Source organism: Lipotes vexillifer, unplaced genomic scaffold (genome assembly GCF_000442215.2).
Source record: "Lipotes vexillifer unplaced genomic scaffold, Lipotes_vexillifer_v1.1 scaffold806, whole genome shotgun sequence".
NCBI classification, from domain to species: Eukaryota; Metazoa; Chordata; class Mammalia; order Artiodactyla; family Lipotidae; genus Lipotes; species Lipotes vexillifer.
The window spans coordinates 422,985-445,986 of record NW_006783439.1 but is presented as its reverse complement, the minus strand read 5'-3'; the positions used below and the strand labels follow the sequence as shown (position 1 = coordinate 445,986).

At 36.0% G+C, this 23,002-nt stretch overlaps 1 protein-coding gene across 2 annotated transcripts in view; it reads right to left on the bottom strand.

Annotated features, from left to right (window-relative positions):
* AGTPBP1 (ATP/GTP binding carboxypeptidase 1) overlaps window positions 1-23,002 on the bottom strand; it is a 171,944-nt gene that overhangs the window by 130,293 nt on the left and 18,649 nt on the right. The window contains exon 3 of one of the 2 annotated variants that reach the window (XM_007456113.1): window positions 8,793-8,857. The exons of the other annotated variant lie outside the window; for it this stretch is intronic. Within the exon in view, the coding sequence (XP_007456175.1) occupies window positions 8,793-8,824 (32 nt within the window). The 5' untranslated portion in view covers window positions 8,825-8,857. The remainder of the gene's footprint in view (window positions 1-8,792; window positions 8,858-23,002) is intronic. 2 annotated transcript variants of the gene reach the window in all.

The following is a 23,002-nucleotide window of genomic DNA, read 5'->3' as shown; positions in this document are numbered from 1 at the left end:
TGAACAAAACAATGAAGAAGGATATGGAAAACAGTATATTTATTCTTTTTTTAGATTAACAACTAAACTCAATGCTTTAAATTTGGAGGTACTTCATCTGAAAAGGTATCTGGAGGATGAAAAAAACATATTGAGCATACTATTTAAGAATGTAACTAAAATAAAATAATACAATATTTCCCAATTTTGCAAATAGCCAGCATTATATGGAAATGAAAATATATATCACTATGTATAAATCTCTAAATGAAAAAACAACTCAAAATATATACAGTATGATGTTGACATAAAGTTTTAAAATATACAAATTCAATACAATATATTCTTTAGTGTGTGTGTGTGTGTGTGTCTGTGTGTGTACATATATTTTCCCCTCCCCAACAATGGTATCATTAATATGTTTGTCTATCTTTATTTTCTATAAACTGGTAGTCGAATTTAAAGGCCTAATCTGATCAAGGCCTGATTTGGTGACATGAATTCTTTGTAAGTGGCACTGTAATCTTCCATAAGGAAGCAAACAGGGTCTGGTTATCTTACTTTTGTAATATAAGCAGTCACTGGTTACCACTGCCTAGATCCATTACTTTAGTAGGGGTTGAAAAGCACTGATACTCTACCATTTCCATTCCTTCTACTTCTTAACTAGGACAATTCCATAAAAAGAAAAATCCCTTATTTAATTATCCAGAGGTATAATTCATCAAATAAAAGCAAAATAAATGCTGGATTTTTAATTTATCTTTATTTACCAGTTTTCAGAAGAATGAGTTCATTTCCAAAAGTCCTCCCCAAGTAATCAATGAAGTATTTTGATTTCATGTATCAATATGTACTCACAGATTTAAACGCATATGATACATTTTATCCACTGTAGTTATTAATGCTCAAATTGCCCCACCTTTGATCAATGGGAGCCTCTTGGTGTGGGCTCCCAAGTCCTTTTGTTATGATCCTAGTCTTTGATAGCTTCCTGGATTTTGATATAACAAGACTGTTATTAGGCCAGCAGTTCTCTATATGCTCTACAAAACTGAGTACTTGAGGCTCTTTCAGAAAATCTGTGAGGTCAAAAACTATTTTCATAAAAATACTAAGACACTATTTACCTTTGACACAGTGTTGACATTTACATTGTTGATCTGAAGGCAATGGTGGAAAAAGTGCTGGCACATGATACAATCAAGACAGTGACACCAAATTGTAGTCACTGTGTGATAACCAGCAGTCACCATGTTCTTCACCAACATGCACTCACAGTTAAAAACAAAAATGCCAGTTTCACCTATGAGTATACATTTTTTAATATTCTGTGTGCACATAAGACATTTCAGCTGCACAATGAAATAGGATGGTTGAGGGAAAACAATCGTGTGGTTGTTTAAACTGCAAGCTGAACTAGTTACTTTTTCCATAGAACATCATTTTTACTTTAAAAAACAACTGACAATGATTATTTGCACTGGGGTATTCTGGAATACATTTTCTTGGCAATAAACAAAGTGGGTCTATCATTTCAAGGAAACAACTGATAGATTTGTTACCAATGATTAAATGTGAACTTTCAAGCAAAAATTAGAATCTTGGAAAACAAAGATCTACCATCATGACCTTGACAGCTTCCCCCTTCTTAAAGAATTTTCTGATAAAATCACTGGTGATATTAGTAAATGTAATTTTTTTAAACTGTGTAATAAACACTGTCAACATTTAGAAGGTCTGCATAACTCACTGAATCAATATGTTCCAAATACTGACCAATGTGTGATGTTACAAATTCAGACATGGGGAAAAGAACCAGTCAATATGCAAAAGAGACAAATGGATTTTAATGTAAAAGAAAATAAAAAGTTCACATATGTGGTTTCTGATTCCACAGTGCAACTAACCTTTAAGAAACTACCACTTATCAAGTTTTAGTGTAATATCAAAGAACATCCACTTCAATTTGAATTTCAAACAATATGGCTTTATTTCTAAAGTACATTGTTATTATTCAGAAATGTTTATTCCTCACCTATAATTATTACTCTTGCTTTAATCACATTTTTACTGTTTCTCTCCAAATACTGAACACACAACTTTATTTTCCTCCATCATAAATCAAAGGACAATTAGCCACAATTATCTGAAAAGGCCTTTTATTCAACTATTCCTTCCTTTTCTAAATATATATCTATGTGAGCCCATATTGTAGTCATATATTTTAACAACACGAATACTCATAAAAACATATATGTATGTACGTATAACATATGTGTGTACTATATACAATATGTATACTGATGTATGTATGACAGTTTGAACTCAGAAGCAGATAAGAGAATCTAGCTGTCTTCCATTAAGCCAGACATTAAAGAGATTTGCAAAAATTTAATAAATCATGCCACCTTCTAAATATTTTTGACAATTTAGTTATTTTAATATAAAATATTACTATGTTATTATGCAATGGGTTTATTACTGTTATTTTTAAATGAAGTAATAAATTTTTTTAATTTCTCAGTTTTAATTTATAATATGGTAAATATCAATAGGTAAAAAATAACGCACATTCAACAAAAGCTTTTTGGAGTCATTAATTTAAGAGCACAAGGGGGTTCTTAGACAAAAAGTTTGAGAACTGTTGTTCTCAACTTATCTTGCACATTTTGTGCTCTGATCTGGAATCGACCCTTTCTCCAAAAAGCCCTGGTTCTTTTTGGTAAGAAATGGTATTAAGACACCACAATCTGCATACTAGAGAGCAAATACATCTTTAAAAACAATTCTGTAACCTAGATTTAAGAAAAATTTTCATTATGGAAACCAGGATTCTGAAATTTAATAACTGACTGGGGTTTTTTGTTTAGTTTTCTCCAGTTATTTTTCTCTTAAAGGTCATCTGTTAGCATTTTTCAGTAGCTAATAAAACATCTACTATTAAAAATATTCAAAAACATACAAAACACACTGATCATAACACATACTCTGTTCCATTCCAAAGTAAGAGTTTGAATTTTAAATTAAATTACACCACTATCAAAGTAAAACAACTTGCAACTAAGTGATTTCTTTCTAAGAATCATGCTCTTACAAATTATAAATGGATAGATGCATGAATTTTTTGAAGGACGGCAAACAAATGGAAATTAAGAACGTTGATTTCCCTATTTTTACTTTTCTCATTGACAGAATAAAAACTGAACGAAATATTCCAAGCCACCCCCAACTCAGCTCTAAAAATTTAAGGCTGTTGACACTAATGTTGAGAGAACTGCAGGGTGAACACCAGAGGGCACCTCTACCTACTGAATGATTTTTAGACTTTGGAAAATCCAAGGATAAAGGTAAAAACAAAAGCTATACAGATATTCAATGAGCGATCTGAGCTACACAGCAGAGCAGAAAATTGTTAAATAAAGAGGCTCAGACAAGGATTTATCTTCTCTGCCTTGCCCTATTTTTAGATGAATCAAAGTGAGACCAAGACCAACCCCGGGAGGTTCCACTTATAACTGCTAATGTTAATTACTTTATAGTAAAAAAATCATGGAATTGAAATTATGATCAATGTGAAATACATCAAATCGAGTTAACTTTCCAATGTATATTTTAAAGACACTATCACTCAAATATTTGTTTCACTGTAGTGGTCTCCTACTGCTTTTGATTCTTTGAGTTTACATTCAGCCTTACAGCTATTTCCCTAAAAACATAATTTTTTGTATGTTACAAAAGTCTCAATGGTGTATAGATATTATCTTGCAACAAATAATTTCCCAAGCAAGTGCAAGGGCTAAAGAACCTATCTTCACATTATAAATAAATTTTATTACCTTTTCATCTTAAAATGTAAATTGAATACAGATAGTAAACGTCTTCATAAACAAGATATAAACATCTGACAGCAAAAAATTCATTAAAATATATCAAAGTTTTAGACTTAATCAAGACTCATAGTAATTAAGATTTAATTTCAAACAATATAGTTTTATGTCCAAAATATGCACATTATCTTTCAGAAACGGTTGTTCCTCATTTATAACTCTTTATTTTTATTGCTTTTGCTTTAATCATATTTTTATTGTTTCTCTCCAAATATTGACACAAATCTTTATTTTTCTTTATTGTAAGCAAAGGACAATGAAAAATAGAAATTTCACTATCATTCCTTTATAGAAATCGTTAAATATTTAAATATGTAAGTTTGGAAAATAATATTCTAACTGGAAGAGAACAATACTTCTCTAACTACTTCTAAGATAATAATTAAACACAATAAAGGCTTCTTTAACAATAAATGTAGCTCAATAGTATCAAGTGATTTGTTAAAGAAAACCAATAAAAGTTTGTTAAAAATTTAAATAACCTGAATTTATACCAGTGTCAACAATAATTAAAGTTATCCTTTAAATTTCTTCACCAAAGTTAACTAAATGCTAATTATTTTATGTTCATTATTTTTAAAAACTTCTCCAGTCATGTTTTAGTGGGATTTTAGGTAAGTGCATATGGCTAACTTCTAACTTTAACTTTCCCCCAATATTTGTTCTCTCTTTTATAGTAACGAGTTTTAGCCAGGCCTATTCCAACTCTGTTAAAACCACATTTCCCAGCCTCACTTTATACTCTTAAAAATTATTAGGGACACCCCTCAAAGAGTTGTTATTTGTATGGGAAATAGGGATAAACCTGAAAAACCAGTGCACTGAAAACTACAAAATACTAGTGAGAGAAGTTAAAGAAGATCATAAATAAAAGAGAGATATATCATGTTCAAGAGTAAGAAGACAATATTGTTAAGATATCAATTCTCTCCAAAATGATCTACAGAATCAAGGCAATCCCAATCAAAATACCAACAGGCTGTCATGTAGAAATTGTCAGACTGATGCTAAATTCATATGGAAATGCAAAGAACCTAAAATAGGCCAAACTTTAGAAAAAAGAGAAAGGTTGGCAGATCAACACTATATGCTAAATTCATAAGGAAATGCAAAGAACCTAAAATAGGCCAAACTTCAGAAAAAAGAAAAGGTTGGCAGACCAACACTATCTAAATCTTGAGACTCATTATAAAGCAACAATTATCCAAGCAGTGAGGTATAGGCACTAACACAGACATGTTGATCAACGGAACAAAACAGAGTATAAGAATAGACCTACACATCCACAAATAACTGATTTTTGATAAAGGTACAAAGGAAACTCAGTGGAGAAAGGATAGTCTTTCTAAAAATGGTGCTGAACAACCAGATATCCATATGCACAAAAAAAAAAGAACTTCTATCCATATCTTGCACCATATATAAAAATTAACTCAGAAAGGAGCATAGACCTAAATGTAAAATCTAAAACTATAAAAACTTCTAGAAGAAACATAAGATAAACATTGGTAATATTGAGTTATGCAAATATTTCTTAGATGCAACTCTAAAAGCATAATCCATAAAAGAACAAATAAGCAAATGGAAATCATCTAAATTTGAAACTTCTGATCTTAAAAGATACTGCACAGAATATGAAAAGACAAGACTGGAAGAAAATGTTTGCAATTCAAATATCTGATAAAGGACTTGTATCCATAATATATAAAAAAAATTCTAAAACTCAACTATTAAGAAACACTACAATTTCAAAAAGTGAAAGATTTGGAAAGATACTTCACCAAATAAGTGCATGAAAAGATGCTCAACATCATGTCATTAGGGAAACGCAAATTAAAATCACAATGAGATACCAATACACCCCTATTAGAATGGCTACAATTTTAAAAGAATGATCATAAGAACTTAAGAATTTAAAAAGAATGACCATACCAAGTGTTGGTGAGAATGTAGAACTTTCATACACTGCTGCAGGGAACAGAAGATGGTATTAATGTCTTTGTAAAACAGATTGTTGGCAGTTTCATAAAAAGAAACACAGACCTACCATATGCTTCAGCCATTCCATTCCTAGGTATTTAGCTAATAGAAAATAAAGTATAAGTCCAAAAATGCTCAAAATAAAGTGTAAGTCCAAAAATGCTCATGTAACAACCAAAAACTGGAAACAACCCAAATGTCCAAAAGTTGAATGGATAAACAAATTGTGGTATATCAACACAATGGAATACTACTTATTAATCAAAAAAGGTATGATTGCAAGAGATGATTCTCAAAAATAATTGCACTGAATCAAAGAAGGCATACCCACACCCCTACCTTCTACCTCCACCCCGACCCCCAAAAAAGACATACTGTATGGTCCCATTTATATTAAGTTCTAAAAAAGCCAACATGTCTGTAGTGACAGAAAGCAGATCAATGGTTGTCTGGAGTGAGGGATGGGGTGGAAGAGAAAGATTACAAAAGGGCACCAGGAGACATTTGAGCATGATAAATATTTTCAGTATTTTGATTGAGAGGATAATTCCAATTACACATAGGCCACACTTACCAAACTGTACTCTCTATGTACAGCTTGTTGTAAGATGATTATATCTCAATAAAGCTGTTTAAAAATTCATAGGTACTGTTGGTGTAGTGGATAAGGCAGAAACTAAAGAAGAGTGGTTAGAGAGTGTGAAATGAGATGTAGACTTCATTTATAGGCTATTTCAAAATTTTTGTCTTTTGAGGAAATCAGATAAATTGAGTAGTAACAGAAGAGCAGAGTCTAAATATTGGAAAGCCTAGATCATGTTTAAATGATAAGGAATGGAGGAGTTAAAGATTCAATACAGAACAATACTAATGATTAAAAGACCCTGAGAAGGAAAGAGAGAGGTGAAATCTAGAACACAGGTGACAGTATTAGTCTTTAACAAAAAAACAGACACATCCTCTGTTGCAGTAAATAACAGGAGGGTAAACAGAGGATAGAATCAAGTAAAGGGGAGTATGCAAATTTTGTGTAAGAAATATAAGGATAATAACCTGTATTATCTCTATGATATCACAGAGAAGGTCCACTGCTGAGGGTATGTATATGATACATCTGAGGATTTCAAAGATTTGAAAGGTATGAAGAAAGTGTAAAACAGTCATTAAAAAAATTGAGAAAATGAGCTTTATAGAGAACCATGGTAGTAAGATTACTGATCAATAATGATCCATAATTTTTAGCAATATCTTCCAAGTTCGTTCATCCTCCAACATCATTCAGCTGCTCAGTAAAGGTCTACCCAGGGAAAGGACTTCGTCAGGTATGTGTGATGAAATAATACAAAGGGAGGTAAAAACATTTCAGGTATTCCAAGAGTGTAATGATGAACAATGGATTCTACACTAGGTAAGAGAGGAAGAGATGATAAAAGTCAATAGCTCAGAGCTCTGGATAAGGCAGAACTCTGCAGTACAGCCACTTGAACAAGTGAGCTAGAAAGGTAAAAGATTTTTGTTGGAAAATGAAGTCTGAATTAGTACTTTGAAAGGAGAGTTTTGCTGGTGATAATATTTAGGGCATGAACATGATGAGGTAGAGTAGGGAGTAGAGAAAAATTCTGCTTCTTGTATGTTATAAAATTTTCATTACTTGATTTCTCACCACCCACTCACATGGTCTTTAAATCTGCCAATCTAATCCATCCAATTACAGTCCTTGCCTAAACTCAGCAAGTATCAATATTCTACCCACTCCTCCAGATTTGCTAAAAAGTAAGAAAGTCTCAAGCCAGCCCTGCCTCTTCAAGTCCATATCACACAATAAACACCTATTTATGAGGATCCTGTTTTCTAACTCTATGGACCTCACAATTTAACACTTCACTGTATACTGGTTAAACCACTATACTGCATTTCTTCAGGTGTTTTCATGAGGTTATAAGCTTCGTGTAAAAAGAGAATAGGGCTCAATTCTTCAGAACATACTCAACACCCATTTTCTGCAAAGCATTGTGTTAAGTGTTATATTTATGTTTCTTTTCTACTCTCAAAGATTCAGTGCTGGGTTAGGTACATGAAAGTGTTTAATAGATATCTCACAGCTGAGAAATAAATCTAAAAGGGGCAAAAAAATAAACTAAAAAGAGCATCTATAGAAGCCTTTAAAGACAGAAAGAATATAATAAGTTTTCTGTGGAAATGGATGTGCTTTGATCAGGTCTTATGTAAGGAAAAAGATTCAGTGGCCAGACAATATATAAATAAGTGAGCACAGCTGTATTCCAGTAAAACCTTATTTACATACACTGAAATTTGAATTTCATATAATCTTCATATGTCAGAAAATATTATTCTTCTTTTTATTTTTATTCCCAACCATTTAGAAACGTAAAAACCACTCTTAGCTCATAGGCCACACAAATATAAGAAGTAGGCCAGATTTGACCCATGTGTCCTAGTTTGCTGACTCCTGCTTTAACTGAAAAGTTAAACATTAATAAATATTAATAAAATAACATAAATATAACACACTATATTTAAACAAATATTTCTTAAAGTAAAAAGTTTCAAATGATCACTTCATGCATTATTTCTGTAATTTATACATACTGGTATTTAAAATTGCAGTACCAGGGCTTCCCTGGTGGCACAGTGGTTAAGAATCCACCTGCCAATGCAGGGGACACGGGTTCGAGCCCTGGTCCGGAATACCCCACATGCTGCGGAACTAAGCCCATGCGCCACAAATACTGAAGCCCGCACACCTAGAGCCCATGCTCTGCAACAAGAGAAGCCACCACAATGAGAGGCCCGCGCACCGCAATGAAGAGTAGCCCCCACGCGCTGCAACCAGAGAAAGACCACACGCAGCAACAAAGACCCAACTCAGCCATAAATAAATAAATAAATAAATAAATAAATAAATAAATAAAATTGCAGTACCTTTTCTCTGGTATCACTTTTAACTTGCTCATCTTGAATTACTTCATTTCACCATTGCAGATAATCTGAAAAGAAAAAAATGTTAATGATATTAAACACACAATTCTGTTTTCTATATATTAGATGTCATAAAAGCCATACAATTGAAAGTTTTTATCATGGGCAACATAAGACTGGAAACCACAGGAGAATGTTTGTGTTTTATGTGCTTCTGGCAGGTCACTTCAATGTGCAATGTGTGACTATTAAATTATCTAAAATCAGCCAGTAAAATGTTATCAAAAATCCTAGTGCTATAAAAATGCAAAAATTTAACATAACACAATTTACGATATAGTACCAAGATTTCCTTTTAGATAATTCAAATTATCCTTCCTGTTCTAATACTCCACCTTAAAATACTCAATCCAATCATAGCATCATGGGATTAGTGTATTGTCCACCATTCATACAGCAGTGCAATACTGGTAAATACGTATGATTATTTCTATATGAAAACACCTTAATCAAAAACAAATTGTTTAGACAGAGCAAAAACCTTCTAAAACATCATCTCATTTAATATACTTATGCATATTTTCCCTCAATCAACACAGGTTTCATCTTTAGAAAGCGCATATTACACATTTAAAACCTTAAATCTTTTTTAATAGAAGGAACCTAATATAGGAATTGGTCACATGGGTGTTGAAAGGCTAGCAAGCAAAAGAGGAAACCTAGGGAGGCTCAAGATAAAGAGTTGCAGGAAGCAGTTACCACCCTGGGCTGCAAGGACAAGAGGGAGAAGGGGTTTAAAACCCTAAATCTCAATTCACACAATTTTTATAATTTTTCAGATTTATTTTACAACTATTCACACACACCCCCCAAAAAAAAACAACCCTAGATATCTTTTAATTTTACATACCAATGCTTATTAATGAAGCAGAATTTTGTGGCATCACAAGAAGTTTTAAAATTACTGCCAATTCAACAAGTTACATTCTTAGGCAATACTTAGTAATGCTACATTTAAAGGAAAACAAACATGCAAAAAAAGAGACTTCAAATTGTTTAATATAATAGATTTAGAAGATATAGGGCTTCCCTGGTGGCGTGGTTGAGAGTACACATTTAAAACCTTAAATCTTTTTTAATAGAAGGAACCTAATATAGGAATTGGTCACATGGGTGTTGAAAGGCTAGCAAGCAAAAGAGGAAACCTAGGGAGGCTCAAGATAAAGAGTTGCAGGAAGCAGTTACCACCCTGGGCTGCAAGGACAAGAGGGAGAAGGGGTTTAAAACCCTAAATCTCAATTCACACAATTTTTATAATTTTTCAGATTTATTTTACAACTATTCACACACACCCCCCAAAAAAAAACAACCCTAGATATCTTTTAATTTTACATACCAATGCTTATTAATGAAGCAGAATTTTGTGGCATCACAAGAAGTTTTAAAATTACTGCCAATTCAACAAGTTACATTCTTAGGCAATACTTAGTAATGCTACATTTAAAGGAAAACAAACATGCAAAAAAAGAGACTTCAAATTGTTTAATATAATAGATTTAGAAGATATAGGGCTTCCCTGGTGGCGCAGTGGTTGAGAGTCCGCCTGCTGATGCAGGGCACACGGGTTTGTGCCCCGGTCCAGGAGGATCCCACATGCCGCGGAGCGGCTGGGCCCGTGAGCCATGGCCGCTGAGCCTGCGCGTCCGGAGCCTGTGCTCCACAGAGGGAGGGGCCACAGCAGTGAGAGGCCCGCGTACCGCAAAAAAAAAAAAAGAAGATATAGATATTCTGGATGTAGTTCTTCAACAACAAAGAACTTTTACATTAACAAAATAAACGACTTTTTTTCATTTTTCTAATTAACTCAATTATGAAAGAGGAAACGTATTTAGGGCTATGTACAAAAATTACATAGGCTGTTTTTAAGGTAGATAAGAAATTTTTTAAACGCTGTTTTTTCTTTTAATTGACTTTTTTAATGACTACCAAGTCAAAGTAACTTTTTCCAATTTCCAAATTAATTAAGGGGGGGGATCTCCGTGTGTCTTCAAAAGTGCTGTTGCTGCCATAAACAGAAGTTAATTAAGCTACATCTACTTGTTGAGCAGTATGACTTTCTCTAAAACTCCATCAACAGCAAGCCCACCTCAGGAGGTGAGGGGCCTCATCTCGCCTGTCTCGGGTGCCCAGGGTAAAGAGAGCAGTAATGCTGACAAGCATCCTGAAGCAAGATGATGGGTCTCAAAGGGTCCCGGACATCAGCCATAGCCTCCAACTCTGCTCCGAAGGCTTCTATGAGAGACATGCTGCTTATTAAAGAGGTTGCAGGACATGAAGCTAATTTATAATACGTTGCACATGTAAAGTGCATTTTTCTGATCCAAACAAGCTTCACTGCTTTCAGCAAAATGTAACTCCAACCTCCCAAAGTGAAATGCTTGACCAGGATCACTGCTAAAATATGTCTAAGTTTACTGAGAGAACATTCGGTTGATGGCACCGGCTGGGCTCCCATGAGGACACGGAACGATGTTGTTTCAGGATCAAACTCTGTTTACTGATCCTCTCAATTCTGATGTTCCACTGAACCATGAAGCTGCAGAACATCGTCTGTGAGACAAGGAGGACTTGGGGAATAAAGTTGAAGACTACACAAAGCGTTACGCCAGATGACAGGAGGAGAAGGCTGCAGGGCTCATAGGCGGTGCGTTACACGTCTGTCTCCAGCTTAAAAGGAAGCCCTCCTCCCCAGTCATGAAGCTCCCTCTCAGTCCCACTGGTTGTCCAAGTCCTGTGACCATGTTGTCCTGAGGAAGAACCTCTTCACAACTGCCCATTGTAGATGGAGAGTCCTACATAAATACAGCAAGAAAATGTGTTTGAAGTTCTAAAGGGTTGCCTCCTTACCTTAACATATTTACTTTTCTGAAACTGTACTAAATAGGCCTCTGCTGAGATTCCTGAGAAGTTGTAATGAACTCCGAATTGAGCCTAGAGCTTGCTTCTTCCCTTTTTCCCAGACAAAATCAGTTCCCTGTACAAGTGATGGTAACGATGTGCTCAGTGTAGCTTGCAGACTGGTGATAAGAAATCCGTTACACACTGTGATTGGATGTAAATTCTTAGCCCTTTCCTAGATGTCATGAAGCTTCCCGGAATGTATAGAGTCATTCACTGTAGATCTCTACTGAAATGCGCACTGTATTTAACGTAAGTATATTTGGAACAGATTCGTAATTTGTACAATTTAATGCTTTAATTATTTTTTTCTATTGTCATTTAGTTTGTATTTTCATTGTATAGAGCCAACAGAAGGATGTTAGGTCAAGCAACTACTGAAGAGAAATACAAAGAAAATACAAAAGAAGGAAAAAAAGTGCATTTCACTAAGCCAATATGTCCCTTACAGTCAGTTTTTCTTGCTGAAGCCTGATGCCACAGTACTTCAGAGAAAAAGAAAAGCCTTCTTTTTGCTTGGACAGTTTGTGTTCATTACAGTATATGGTGTAACAGAAAGAGCAGGAACCTAGAAGCAGAAGTGTTGCATCCCACGAAGTTTTGTGGCTTTGCCAACCAAGTGTGACAAAGCAAGAAAGGGACAAAGAAGCTGAGACCGTATGCAAGGGAGGCTGGAAAGTCCAAGATCAAGGTGCTGGCAGTTATAGTGTCTGGTGAGAACTGGCTACATGGTTCATAGACCCCCATCTTCTCACTGTGTTGTGGCATGGGGGAAGGGGCCAGGGGGTTCTCTTAGGTGTCTTATAGGAACACTAATCCCATTCATGAGAGCTCCACCCTCATAACCTAATCACCTACCAAAGGCCCACCTCCAAACACTACTGCACTGGGCATTAGTTTTCAAAAAACAAATTTTTAGGGACACAACATTCAGTCTGTGGCACTATCTGAATCACTTTTATGATCTGACCTACCTCATATTTATTTTAAAATATTTCAGGAGGTTAGGAAAAATGGACACTTTAACAGAGCTTAACAGTGGTTACCTCTGGGAATGGGGGTAAGTGGAATAGGGGGCTGGAAAGCAAGGTGATAGTGGAAAAAAGATCTTTTGATTTCTTATGTTTCGCCATACTGTTTTACCTTCTTATTTTGAAAATATTATAAATTCACAGAAAGTTGCAAAGATAGTAGAGAGAGGTCCCGTGTTCCCTCTCTGTTTCACCCAACAGTTATATGATATTTTATGCTAACTCTAGCACAGTATCAAAGCCAGGAATTTGATATTCATAGAACATGTTTCTCTAGTCCTATGTCATTTTATTGCATGTGTAATTTATGTAACTACCGTGTTTTGCTATATTTTTAAAATATTAGAAAACATGGATTTACTTGAATAATTAACTTTAAAAAGATGATGAAAATCACTGTAATCTCAAAATTCATTCATTTAACAAACATTAATGGCTACATAGCTTCCACTGTGTATGGCCAAAGAAAGTACTTCCAAGAAGGAGCATTTGACATAGCTGATCACTCTCTCTTCTTGCAAATACTTTATTTATATGGCCATATTTTGTTTTCTGCCTACCTCACTGCCACCCCTTCTTAAGTTTCCTTTACTAGAATGCCCCAGGGCTCAGTTCTTGTCCTTTTCAACTCCAGTCTCTTCCTTGGTGATCTCATCCAGTCTCATGACTACTCAACATCTCCACTTGGCTCTCTAATAATATCACAAACTCAACATATATAAAACTAATCTGACTTTCCCTTCCCTTCCCCATGTGCTCTAACCTCAGCTTTCCCCAACTGTAGTTAGAGACAATTCTCTCTCTCCAATTGCTCAGTCTAGAACCTTAGCGTCCTTCTTGACTCCTGTTTTATTTTACACCCCACATCCAACCCATGAGGAAGTCCTGATAATTCTGCTTTCAAAATATATCCAGACTCCGATCACTTCTCCACACCCACTACCATGATTGGGCCACTGCCCTTATCAGTCTCCTTTCACTCTATTCTCAACACAACATCCTGACTGATCCTTTTAAAAACTTGGAGAAAAGAGAGAAAAAAAAAAAAAAAAAACTCAGATAAATCTTATCAGCACTCTGCTCAAAGCCCAGCAATGCTGCCCATTTCAATGACATTAGGGACCCTAAGTGAATACCCCAGCCCTTCCCTCACTATCCTCATCTCCTACCTACAACTCTTCTCCCTCACACTGTTCTAGACACACTGGCTGGTCTTCCTTGCTTTCCACCAACATGCCAGGCTCACTCTCGCCTTTGCCCAACCTGTTTCCTTTGCCCAGAATGTTCTACCAGATATCCCAATGACCAACCAACTCCCAAACTTCCCTTGCCCAAGTATCACCTTTTCAATAAAGCCTATCCCAACCATCCTATTTAATACTTAAAATCACTTCCAGACCCTGGCATACCCAATGCCCCTTGCCTCAGTTTACTTTGTCTTTTCCCAGAGCACTTACCGCCTTCTATGACAGGATGGTTCAAAAGTATCAGAACACATTGAAAACTGTACTACTCAATAATAACTGATTATAATTGAACAGGTGTCAAAACAAATGTTTAAGGGAACAGTTTATTTCCATGTACTTGTAAATGCTCAATATATGGCCCTATCACACCACATACATCAATCCTGTACTCTAATTCATCCCAGACTCTTAGCAGCTTATCACCACTGGTGACTACAAAAGAACCACAATGGGTTCCTTCATTTCCTGAAGGTTTTGAGGAAAGCAGCAGCAACCCAAGGTTCTTGATATAATCACATAAGTCACGTAGTTTAATATCTAATATCTTGGTAGTCACTTACTTGACTCTTTTTAATCACCTTGTAAACTAGACAATTTAACTCTGTGTACTATTTATTATCTATTTCTCTCCACTGGAGTTAAAGTTCCGTAAGGGCAGAAATCTTTGTTTTGCTCACTGTCTCCCAAGTACCTAGAACAGTGCCAGCACATTGTAGGTGGTAAATAAATTTCTGAGTGAACAAAATTTTGAGAAAATTTTACTACACAAATAAGAAATCTTCATTTTTAAAAATCCAACAATATGGTAGATATATTGGCATGCAATATCTATCCCGATTTCTCTCCAGTGTGCCTTCCTGTACTACAGGAACGTGAAAGCTTTCCAAAAAAAAAAAAAAGTATTTCCTAGACTCTCCTGCAGCTAGGGTTCCAGATGTTTTCCTCAATTTCATCACTTATGAAATTTATCAGACTGAGTCAGAAAAAGGCCACTTGATACCACAGGTAAGTACCAACTTAAACGTGCTTAGTTCTTCTATAGCAGTGTATGGAGAGGTCCCAAAGTCTAGTCCAGGGTTTCTCAAAGTGGGGTCCACAAACTGAATTCTTTGAGAGCTCATGATGGGGGGCAGGGGGTTCTTTTTTCCTTCTCTTTTACTTTTGTGCACCAAGCAATGGCAGCATAATTAATGTTTTTGTTACAAATCATCTGTGTGTGATAGTGCACAGTAGGACCATGTTCACTTGGTTAGAGATGGCCTTGATAACTGAAGACTGCAGGACACAGGGAGAAGATAATAGGCTAATGACTGACTATCAGCCTCTCCCTCTCAAATTGCGTCCCCTAATCTCCCCTTGTGCACTGCTAACTGCCTTACAGGAGCAAACAAACTCTACAAGTATAATGAAAAACTGGAGGGAAATTTTAATTTTAATGAAAAAATCTTTATACCCAGTTGCCCCCATTCCTAACGCTTTGCTATTGGTCTGAACATTCCAAAATGTGGACTAAATAAATTACCAGGGACTTCTACTGTGAAATGTTTGGACTTTTTGTGATTTTCTAATTGTTTGGTATGCCCTTATGTCTCACACATTAACATTTGTAATTTACAAATATGCCTGATAATCCAATGTGGCAATTTTTGAGGCAGAGGTGTGAAAGAAAGGTCAGTGGACAATTCTGGTAAGATTAGTAATGAAGAGTTGTATCTTGCAAGTCATTTCACTAAATTAATGCAACAAGAGACACACACAAAAAACATATCCTCCTAATGAAAACTGCTTATCAATGGATTTATACAATGGAATATCCTATTCCATTTTGTGTTGTCTGTGGAAAACGTTTCAAGTGCAGCAATGGCTCCAGCAATATTCAAAAGACATAGCTGCAAATTATAGTCATTTGACACGTTAAAGATATTAATGGGATCTCAAAATAAGCATAATAAAACATTTGCTTTAAAAAATAACATATAATGAAAAGGCTGAGGTAGCAAGTTATATAGTAGCAGATCTTATTGACCAGAAAAAGGAAAGCCACCCCAATTGCTGAGAACCTAATACAGCCAGAATGTAAAATTATGCTGAGTGAAATGTTTATATGAGATGCAGTAAGAGAAATTTTTAAAGTTCTACAGTACAATAACAGTAAGGTAAGTCAGTGTATTGACATGTCATGTGATGTTAAAGACCTACGTGATAACAGGAAAACAAGTTTCTCTAACCAGATTGATGAGCCAACAGAGTTCATCATCTGTAATATTTATAAGATTACATTATATATTTATGGATTTTATAAGATTTGAAAATGGTGAATTCAAGAAAACTTTTTTTTGCTACAGAGTGCTGACCAAAGCCAGCAAAGGACAGGATATTTAATGTTTTGTCCTCTGTCTAGAAACAAAAGGTCCATCTTGGAGGAACTATGTTGGCATCTGTGCTGAAAATGTCCCACCAATAGCTGGCTCCATGTGAAGATGTGCCACTATTGTTTAAACTCCCCCCACACGCCGAAAAATAAAAACCAAAAAAACAAAAGCCTGACTTCTCAACACAGTGTTTTCTTCACAGAGCAATGCTAGTGTCAACAAGCTCTGGGAGATGAAATGAAAAAGTTCTATTTGAAGCTACAAAAAATGATTGACTTTATTAAACAAAAACCTGTTTACTCAAAAATGTTTAAAGAGCTGTGTGAAAACCTGGACAAAGAGCACATAAATCTGCTGCTCCATGCAGAAGTCCAGGGGCTTAGCAGATTAAGAGTTCTCAACAGGACACCCGAGCCGAATGGTGAGCTGCAGGGGTACATTCGCAAACACAGTAGGCCAGATTCTGCTAAGTGCTTAGAGGATGAAGAATGGCTACTGAAACTAGCCAACTTAGCAAAGATTTGTTATCACATGAAACAAATGAACCACGCTCTACAAGACCTTAAAGAAAGCATTTTGACTTCAAGTGACAAGATTCTTGGGGAAAAGATCAAGTGACAAAAGGATATCAAAAGATGCTCTTATTGCTGCTTGGACTTAAGAGTGAAAAAGGATATATCTGCAAATCTCAAGTCCTGCTGACCTAGGGGAACAAAATTTAAAAATAAAATAGAACAGTATTTTCCCTTTGTTTTCAAACAAGTGTAAGGCTGAAATGACAGACCCTTTCTCTGAATCATCTGTGCAGGCTGAGAACTTGACTTTGAGGAGAAAGAATTTTGTGCACTGCGGTCTGACTATGAAATCAAGATGGTATTTACTGATCTGCCCCTAAAAAGTGCTGGATTTCTGTCAAAGAGTAGTGTCCCGCAAATCATAAGAGGGTAATGAACATTTTGCTGCCAATTTCAATTTCATTATATGTGTATGGAATTTTTTTTTTAACAAGCTTCAAGAGCAAGGAGGAAATCACCTTATGTCAGTTGAAAATGAAATCTGTGAATGGTCAACCAAAGAAAACAAAAACAAGTTTCATATGAAAAACATAAACTTTACTCTTTATTTTTAGTTTTAAAAACTAATAAGTTTATTGTATAAAACCTTTTCATAAAATATCAAGAGATCAACACACATATATATACTCATTTGTAATTCCTGGACCTATATTTGAGCCTCATCATGTCAGTCAGGAAAAAAAGAGTTTGTTTTTATCGAATTCTGGTATAAATTCTAATGGGCTATATTTTTATTAATATTACTTTGGCTTATAGTTTTTAGATAGCAAATATCTGCACTGTCAATTTTCATGTTTGTAGTAAATGTTAGTTAAAATCAGTTTACAGTGGTACTGGCAAGAAGACAGACAAAGAGACCAATGGAATAGAACTGCAATTCTAGAAATAAACACATACATTTATGGCCTATTGATTATTGACAAGGGTGTCAAGTCCATTCCATAATGAAAGAACAGTCTCTTCTATTGCTAGGACAACTGGATTTCCACATGCAAAAGAATGAATTTGAACATCCACTCACACCATAGATAAAAATTAACTCTAAATGAATCAACGACCTAAATATAAGCACTAAAACTCTTAAAAGAAAACATGGGAGTAAATCTGTATGACCTTGAATTTGGCAATGGATTCTAAGTTATGGAAACAAAAGCATTAGGAACAAAAAATAAATAAATAAATTGAACTTCAAAATTAAAAACTTCTGTGCATCTAAGGACATTGTCAAAAAGGTGAAAAGACAACATACAGAATGGGAGAAAATATTTGCAAATCAGACAGCTCATAAGGGTTTAATATCCAGGGACTTCCCTGGTGGCGCAGTGGGTGAAAGTCTACCTGCCAATGCAGGGGACACGGGTTCGATCCCTGGTCCGGGAAGATCCCACATGCCACGGAGCAACTAAGCCCGTACGCCACAACTACTGAGCCTGCGCTCTAGACCCCACGTGCCACAACTACTGAAGCTGGCGCACCACAACTATTGAGCCCGCACGCCACAACTACTGAAGCCGGCAAGCCACAACTACTGAAGCCTGCACACCTACAGCCCATGCTCCGCAACAAGAGAAGCCACTGCAATGAGAAGCCTGCGCACCACAACGAAGAGTAGCCCCTGCTTGCCACAACTAGAGAAAGCCCGGGAGCAGCAATGAAGACCCAGTGCAGCCAAAAGTAAGTAAATAAATAAATAAATTTTAAAAATAAAAGAATGTGGATAAATTGAAACCCTCACACATTGCTGGTGGGAATGTAAAATGGCACAACCACTATGGAAAATAGTTCGGCAGTTCCTCAAAAAGAATTACCATATGACCCTGCAATTCTACTCGTAGGTATATACCCACAAGAATTGAAAACAGAGACTCAAACAGATAATTGTACGTCAATGCACATAGCAATCTTCACAACACAAAAACACAAAAACAACCTAAGTGTCTACTGAAAGATGAATGTACAAAATGTGGTATATACACACAATGGAATATTATTTAGCCATTAAAAGGAATAAAGTTCTAACCCATGCTATAGTATGAATTAACCTTGAAAACATTATGCTAAGTGAAATAAGTCAGAAAGCAAAACAACAAATATTGTATGCTTCCACTTATATAAAATATCTATAACAGGCAAATTCATAGAGATATAAAGTAGATTAGTTTACTGGGGGCTAGTGGCAAGGGTGAATGGGGAGTCACTGCTTAATGGTTGCAGAGTATCTATTTGGGGTGATGACAAACTTTGGAAATTAGATAGTGATGACTGTTGTATAACATCGTGAAAGTAAGTAATGCTACTGAATTATAAGCTTAAAAATGGTTTAAATGGCAAATTGTATGTTAAATATATTTTACCACAATAAAAAGATCATTTTTTTTTAAATCAGCTTATTTTTTTAAACTAAGTCTACCAAGCCTACTTTTCAAAAAAATTGAATCCCATTTTAGCTTAAGCCAGTTATTTAACAGAAATTTATTATCATCACCATATGTGTTTTGTTTTGTTTTTTTGAGGTACACGGGCCTCTCACTGTTGTGGCCTCTCCCATTGCAGAGCACAGTCTCCGGATGCGCAGGCTCAGCGGCCATGGCTCATGGGCCCAGCCGCTCCGCGGCATGTGGGATCTTCCCGGACCGGGGCACGAACCCGTGTCCCCTGCATCGGCAGGCGGACTCTCAACCACTGCGCCACCAGGGAAGCCCTCACCATATGTGTTTTTAAAAATCATAAAAAGGAAAGAGATTAGTCTCCAGAACAGTAAGCTAAGTTTAACTACCTGGTTATTTTTCAAGTAAGGTTGGTTAAAGTCTTTATTTGCATAAATAAGGAAAAATAAAATTACTCTTGTACAAGCCATATACCACAAGCCATACTATTGATATCTTGTATAGTAAAAATCTGTAAGACTCCTAGGTCTACTTGGATAAAGTACAAAAATACAGTGGGAAATTTAGGAAAAGGAAAAACTGTTTTTTCTACCTACATTACTAACTCACATAAGAGTTTATATCCTGTGTGGGGATGGAGATCCATACAAAAGAATAGACTAATTAGATGGCCAAAATAAATAGAAGCACAGAAAAATATCATTCTCTATCAAAAAAGCATTAGCAATCATTACTGGAGTACTGTATTGTAAGGCCTAAAATTTCAAGTGCTGCTCTGACAACTTTGAGCCTCACAGGGCCCCAGAGGCCTAATGAGAGTTCTCCCACCCTCACCATAGCCAACAGGAAAGACTCCTCACCCAGCTAGGTCCACTATCAGCTGAACCAATTGCACTCCACTCAGTCCTCAACGGAACTAGTTTCAGTTCCCTGCCAGTCCTCAGAATTATTCAAACAAACTAATCACATCCTCCCACGGGGGTGGACAGTTGCAGGAAGTACTTCATCCTTTTGTTACTCCAAAGCCAATCTCCCATAGACAATTTGACTAGTTTACTCTACTCCCAAGTACCATTCCCATAGGTTGTGAATACATGTAACTAAAAAATTGCTGTCTCATCTGATGAGGGGCAGGTAGTAGCCATCCTGTGCAATTTAGGACAGGAGCTCTCTCTTTCACCAATCAAATAAAGGTGAACAGGAGGTGGTCAGACAATTACTATATCTAAACTTTCTGTTTACACTAATATCACACCTGTAACCTGAGACCTGAAAATTATTTCATGGATCCTCCAGGGTATAAAAATTGAGAAAGGCTAGTCTAGTCCCTTGTAGGCAGGGCTGGTACAGACCAGAACAGGTCCAGTGCGGTTCTAGAGCTGGTTAAGTATAGCAGGAGATTCCTGATCACCATGGCCTCCTGACCACAACATTTTCCTGATTTTAAAACAGCAGTAAAGATCTAGAGGCAATTTCACAACTAGACAGGAGGCCTCTTAGTCAAAAAAAGACAATAACTCCCTGTGTTTCTCAGTTCTGTGCAGAGGTTTTGGAGGTTGTTCCTTTGAAGCTCAATCAAGAGTCTCTTTCTTTAGATGTCTAAACAATTCTAAACTACTTAATACCTGTGCTAGATATTGATTCATTCCCCCTCCTCTCCAAATTCACCCTTTTTGCCTGTACTGTGAAAATGGATTTATGCACTTAAAATACCAATTTCTTTGCCAACTGACATGATATTAAGCTTTGTCAAGAGAGCACTGGAAAGACACTGTAGGGGAAAAGGATTCTGTTTCATGGTTCCAATGTGCTCACTTGGCTGCAGCAGGCAAGGCTCCAGGACCCACCCCGACAAGGATGGCTTCTCCAGCACCAGATTCCTGCAGCAGTGCAGCTTGTCCAACAGGAGGTTAGGCAGTTTCGTAGCAGAGTGACGCTGGTGAGTCACCTTCCCAGGAACGCTTTCCCTGGTACCCAAGAGGGCACATATCCAGCAAATTCTCCTAGTGCCACACCTTACCTACTTGAACGTGCCCTACCTAACCAAGGATAGATGTCAGTGAGCCCTGGGGTTAGAAACTGCTTTTTATATCAGCTATTCTTATATTCTTTAGCGTTACCTTGACTTCTTACTGGTAAATCCCATATTGCTCCAATCCCCTGTTACAGTCAATAATTCTTTTTTTTTTTAATTTTTGTTGGAGTATAGTTGATTTACAATGTTGTGTTACTTTCTGCTGTATGGCAAAGTGAATCAGTTATACATATAAATATATCCATTCTTTTTTAGATTCTTTTCCCATATAGGTCATTACAGAGTATTGAATAGAATTCCCTGTGCTATACAGTAGGTCCTTATTAGTTATCTATTTTATATATAGTAGTGTACATATGTCAATCCCAATCTCCAAATTTATCCCTCCCTCCCTTTCCCCCCAGTAACCATAAATTTGTTTTCTACATCTGTGACTCTATTTCTGTTCTGTAAAGAAGTTCATTTGTACTTTTTTTAGATTCCACATATAAGCAATATCATATGATATTGGTCTTTGTCTGACCTACTTCACCTAGTATGATAATCTCTAGGTCCACCCATGTTGCTGTAAATGGCATTATTTCATTCTTTTTTTTATGTCTGAGTAATATTCCATTATATATATGTACCACATCTTCTTTATCCAATCCTCTATTGATGGACATTTAGGTTGCTTCCATGTCTTGGCTATTATAAACAGTGCTGCAAGGAATATTGGGGTGCATGTATCCTTTCAGATTATGGTTTTCTCCAGATATATGCCCAGGAGTGGGATTGCTAGATCATATGGTAGTTCTATTTTTAGCTTTTTAAGGACCCTCCATACCGTTCTCCATAGTGATTGAACCAATTTACATTCCCACCAACAGTGTAGGAGAGTTGCCTTTCCTCCACACCCTCTCCAGCAATTATTGTTTGTAGACTTTTTGATGATGGCCATTCTGACCAGTGTGAGGTGATACCTCATTGTAGTTTTGATTTGCATTTCTCTGATAATTAGTGATGTTAAGCATTTTTCATGTGCTTTTTGGCCATCTGTATGTTTTCTTTGGAGAAATGTCTATTCAGATCTTCTTCCCATTTTTTGATTTTTTTGTTTTGTTTTGTTTTTTGCTTTTGGGGTGTTTTTTTTGACATAGAGCTACATGAGCTGTTTGTATATTTTGGAGACCAATCCCTTGTCGGTCACTTCATTTGCAAATATTTTCTCCCATTCTGTGGCTTTTCATTTTATTTATGGTTTCCTTTGCTGTGCAGACATTTTTAAGTTTAATTAGGTCCCATTTGTTTTTTTGTTTTTATTTTTCATTACTCTAGGAGGGATTGCCTGTCCTAAATTGTACAAGATAACTACTAGCTGACCCTAATCAGATCAAAAATGATACTGCTGTGATTTATGTCAAAGAGTGCTCTGCCTATGTTTTCCTCTAAGAGTTTTAGTGTCTGCCCTTACACTTACATCTCTGATCCATTTCGAGTTTATTTCTGTGTATGGTGTTAGAGAACATTCTACTTTTATTTTTTTTTAATGTAGCTGTCCAGTTTTCCCAGCACTACTTCTCAGCCTTTTGGCTAAGATCAAGTGTAGTCAATAATTCTTTATACTAC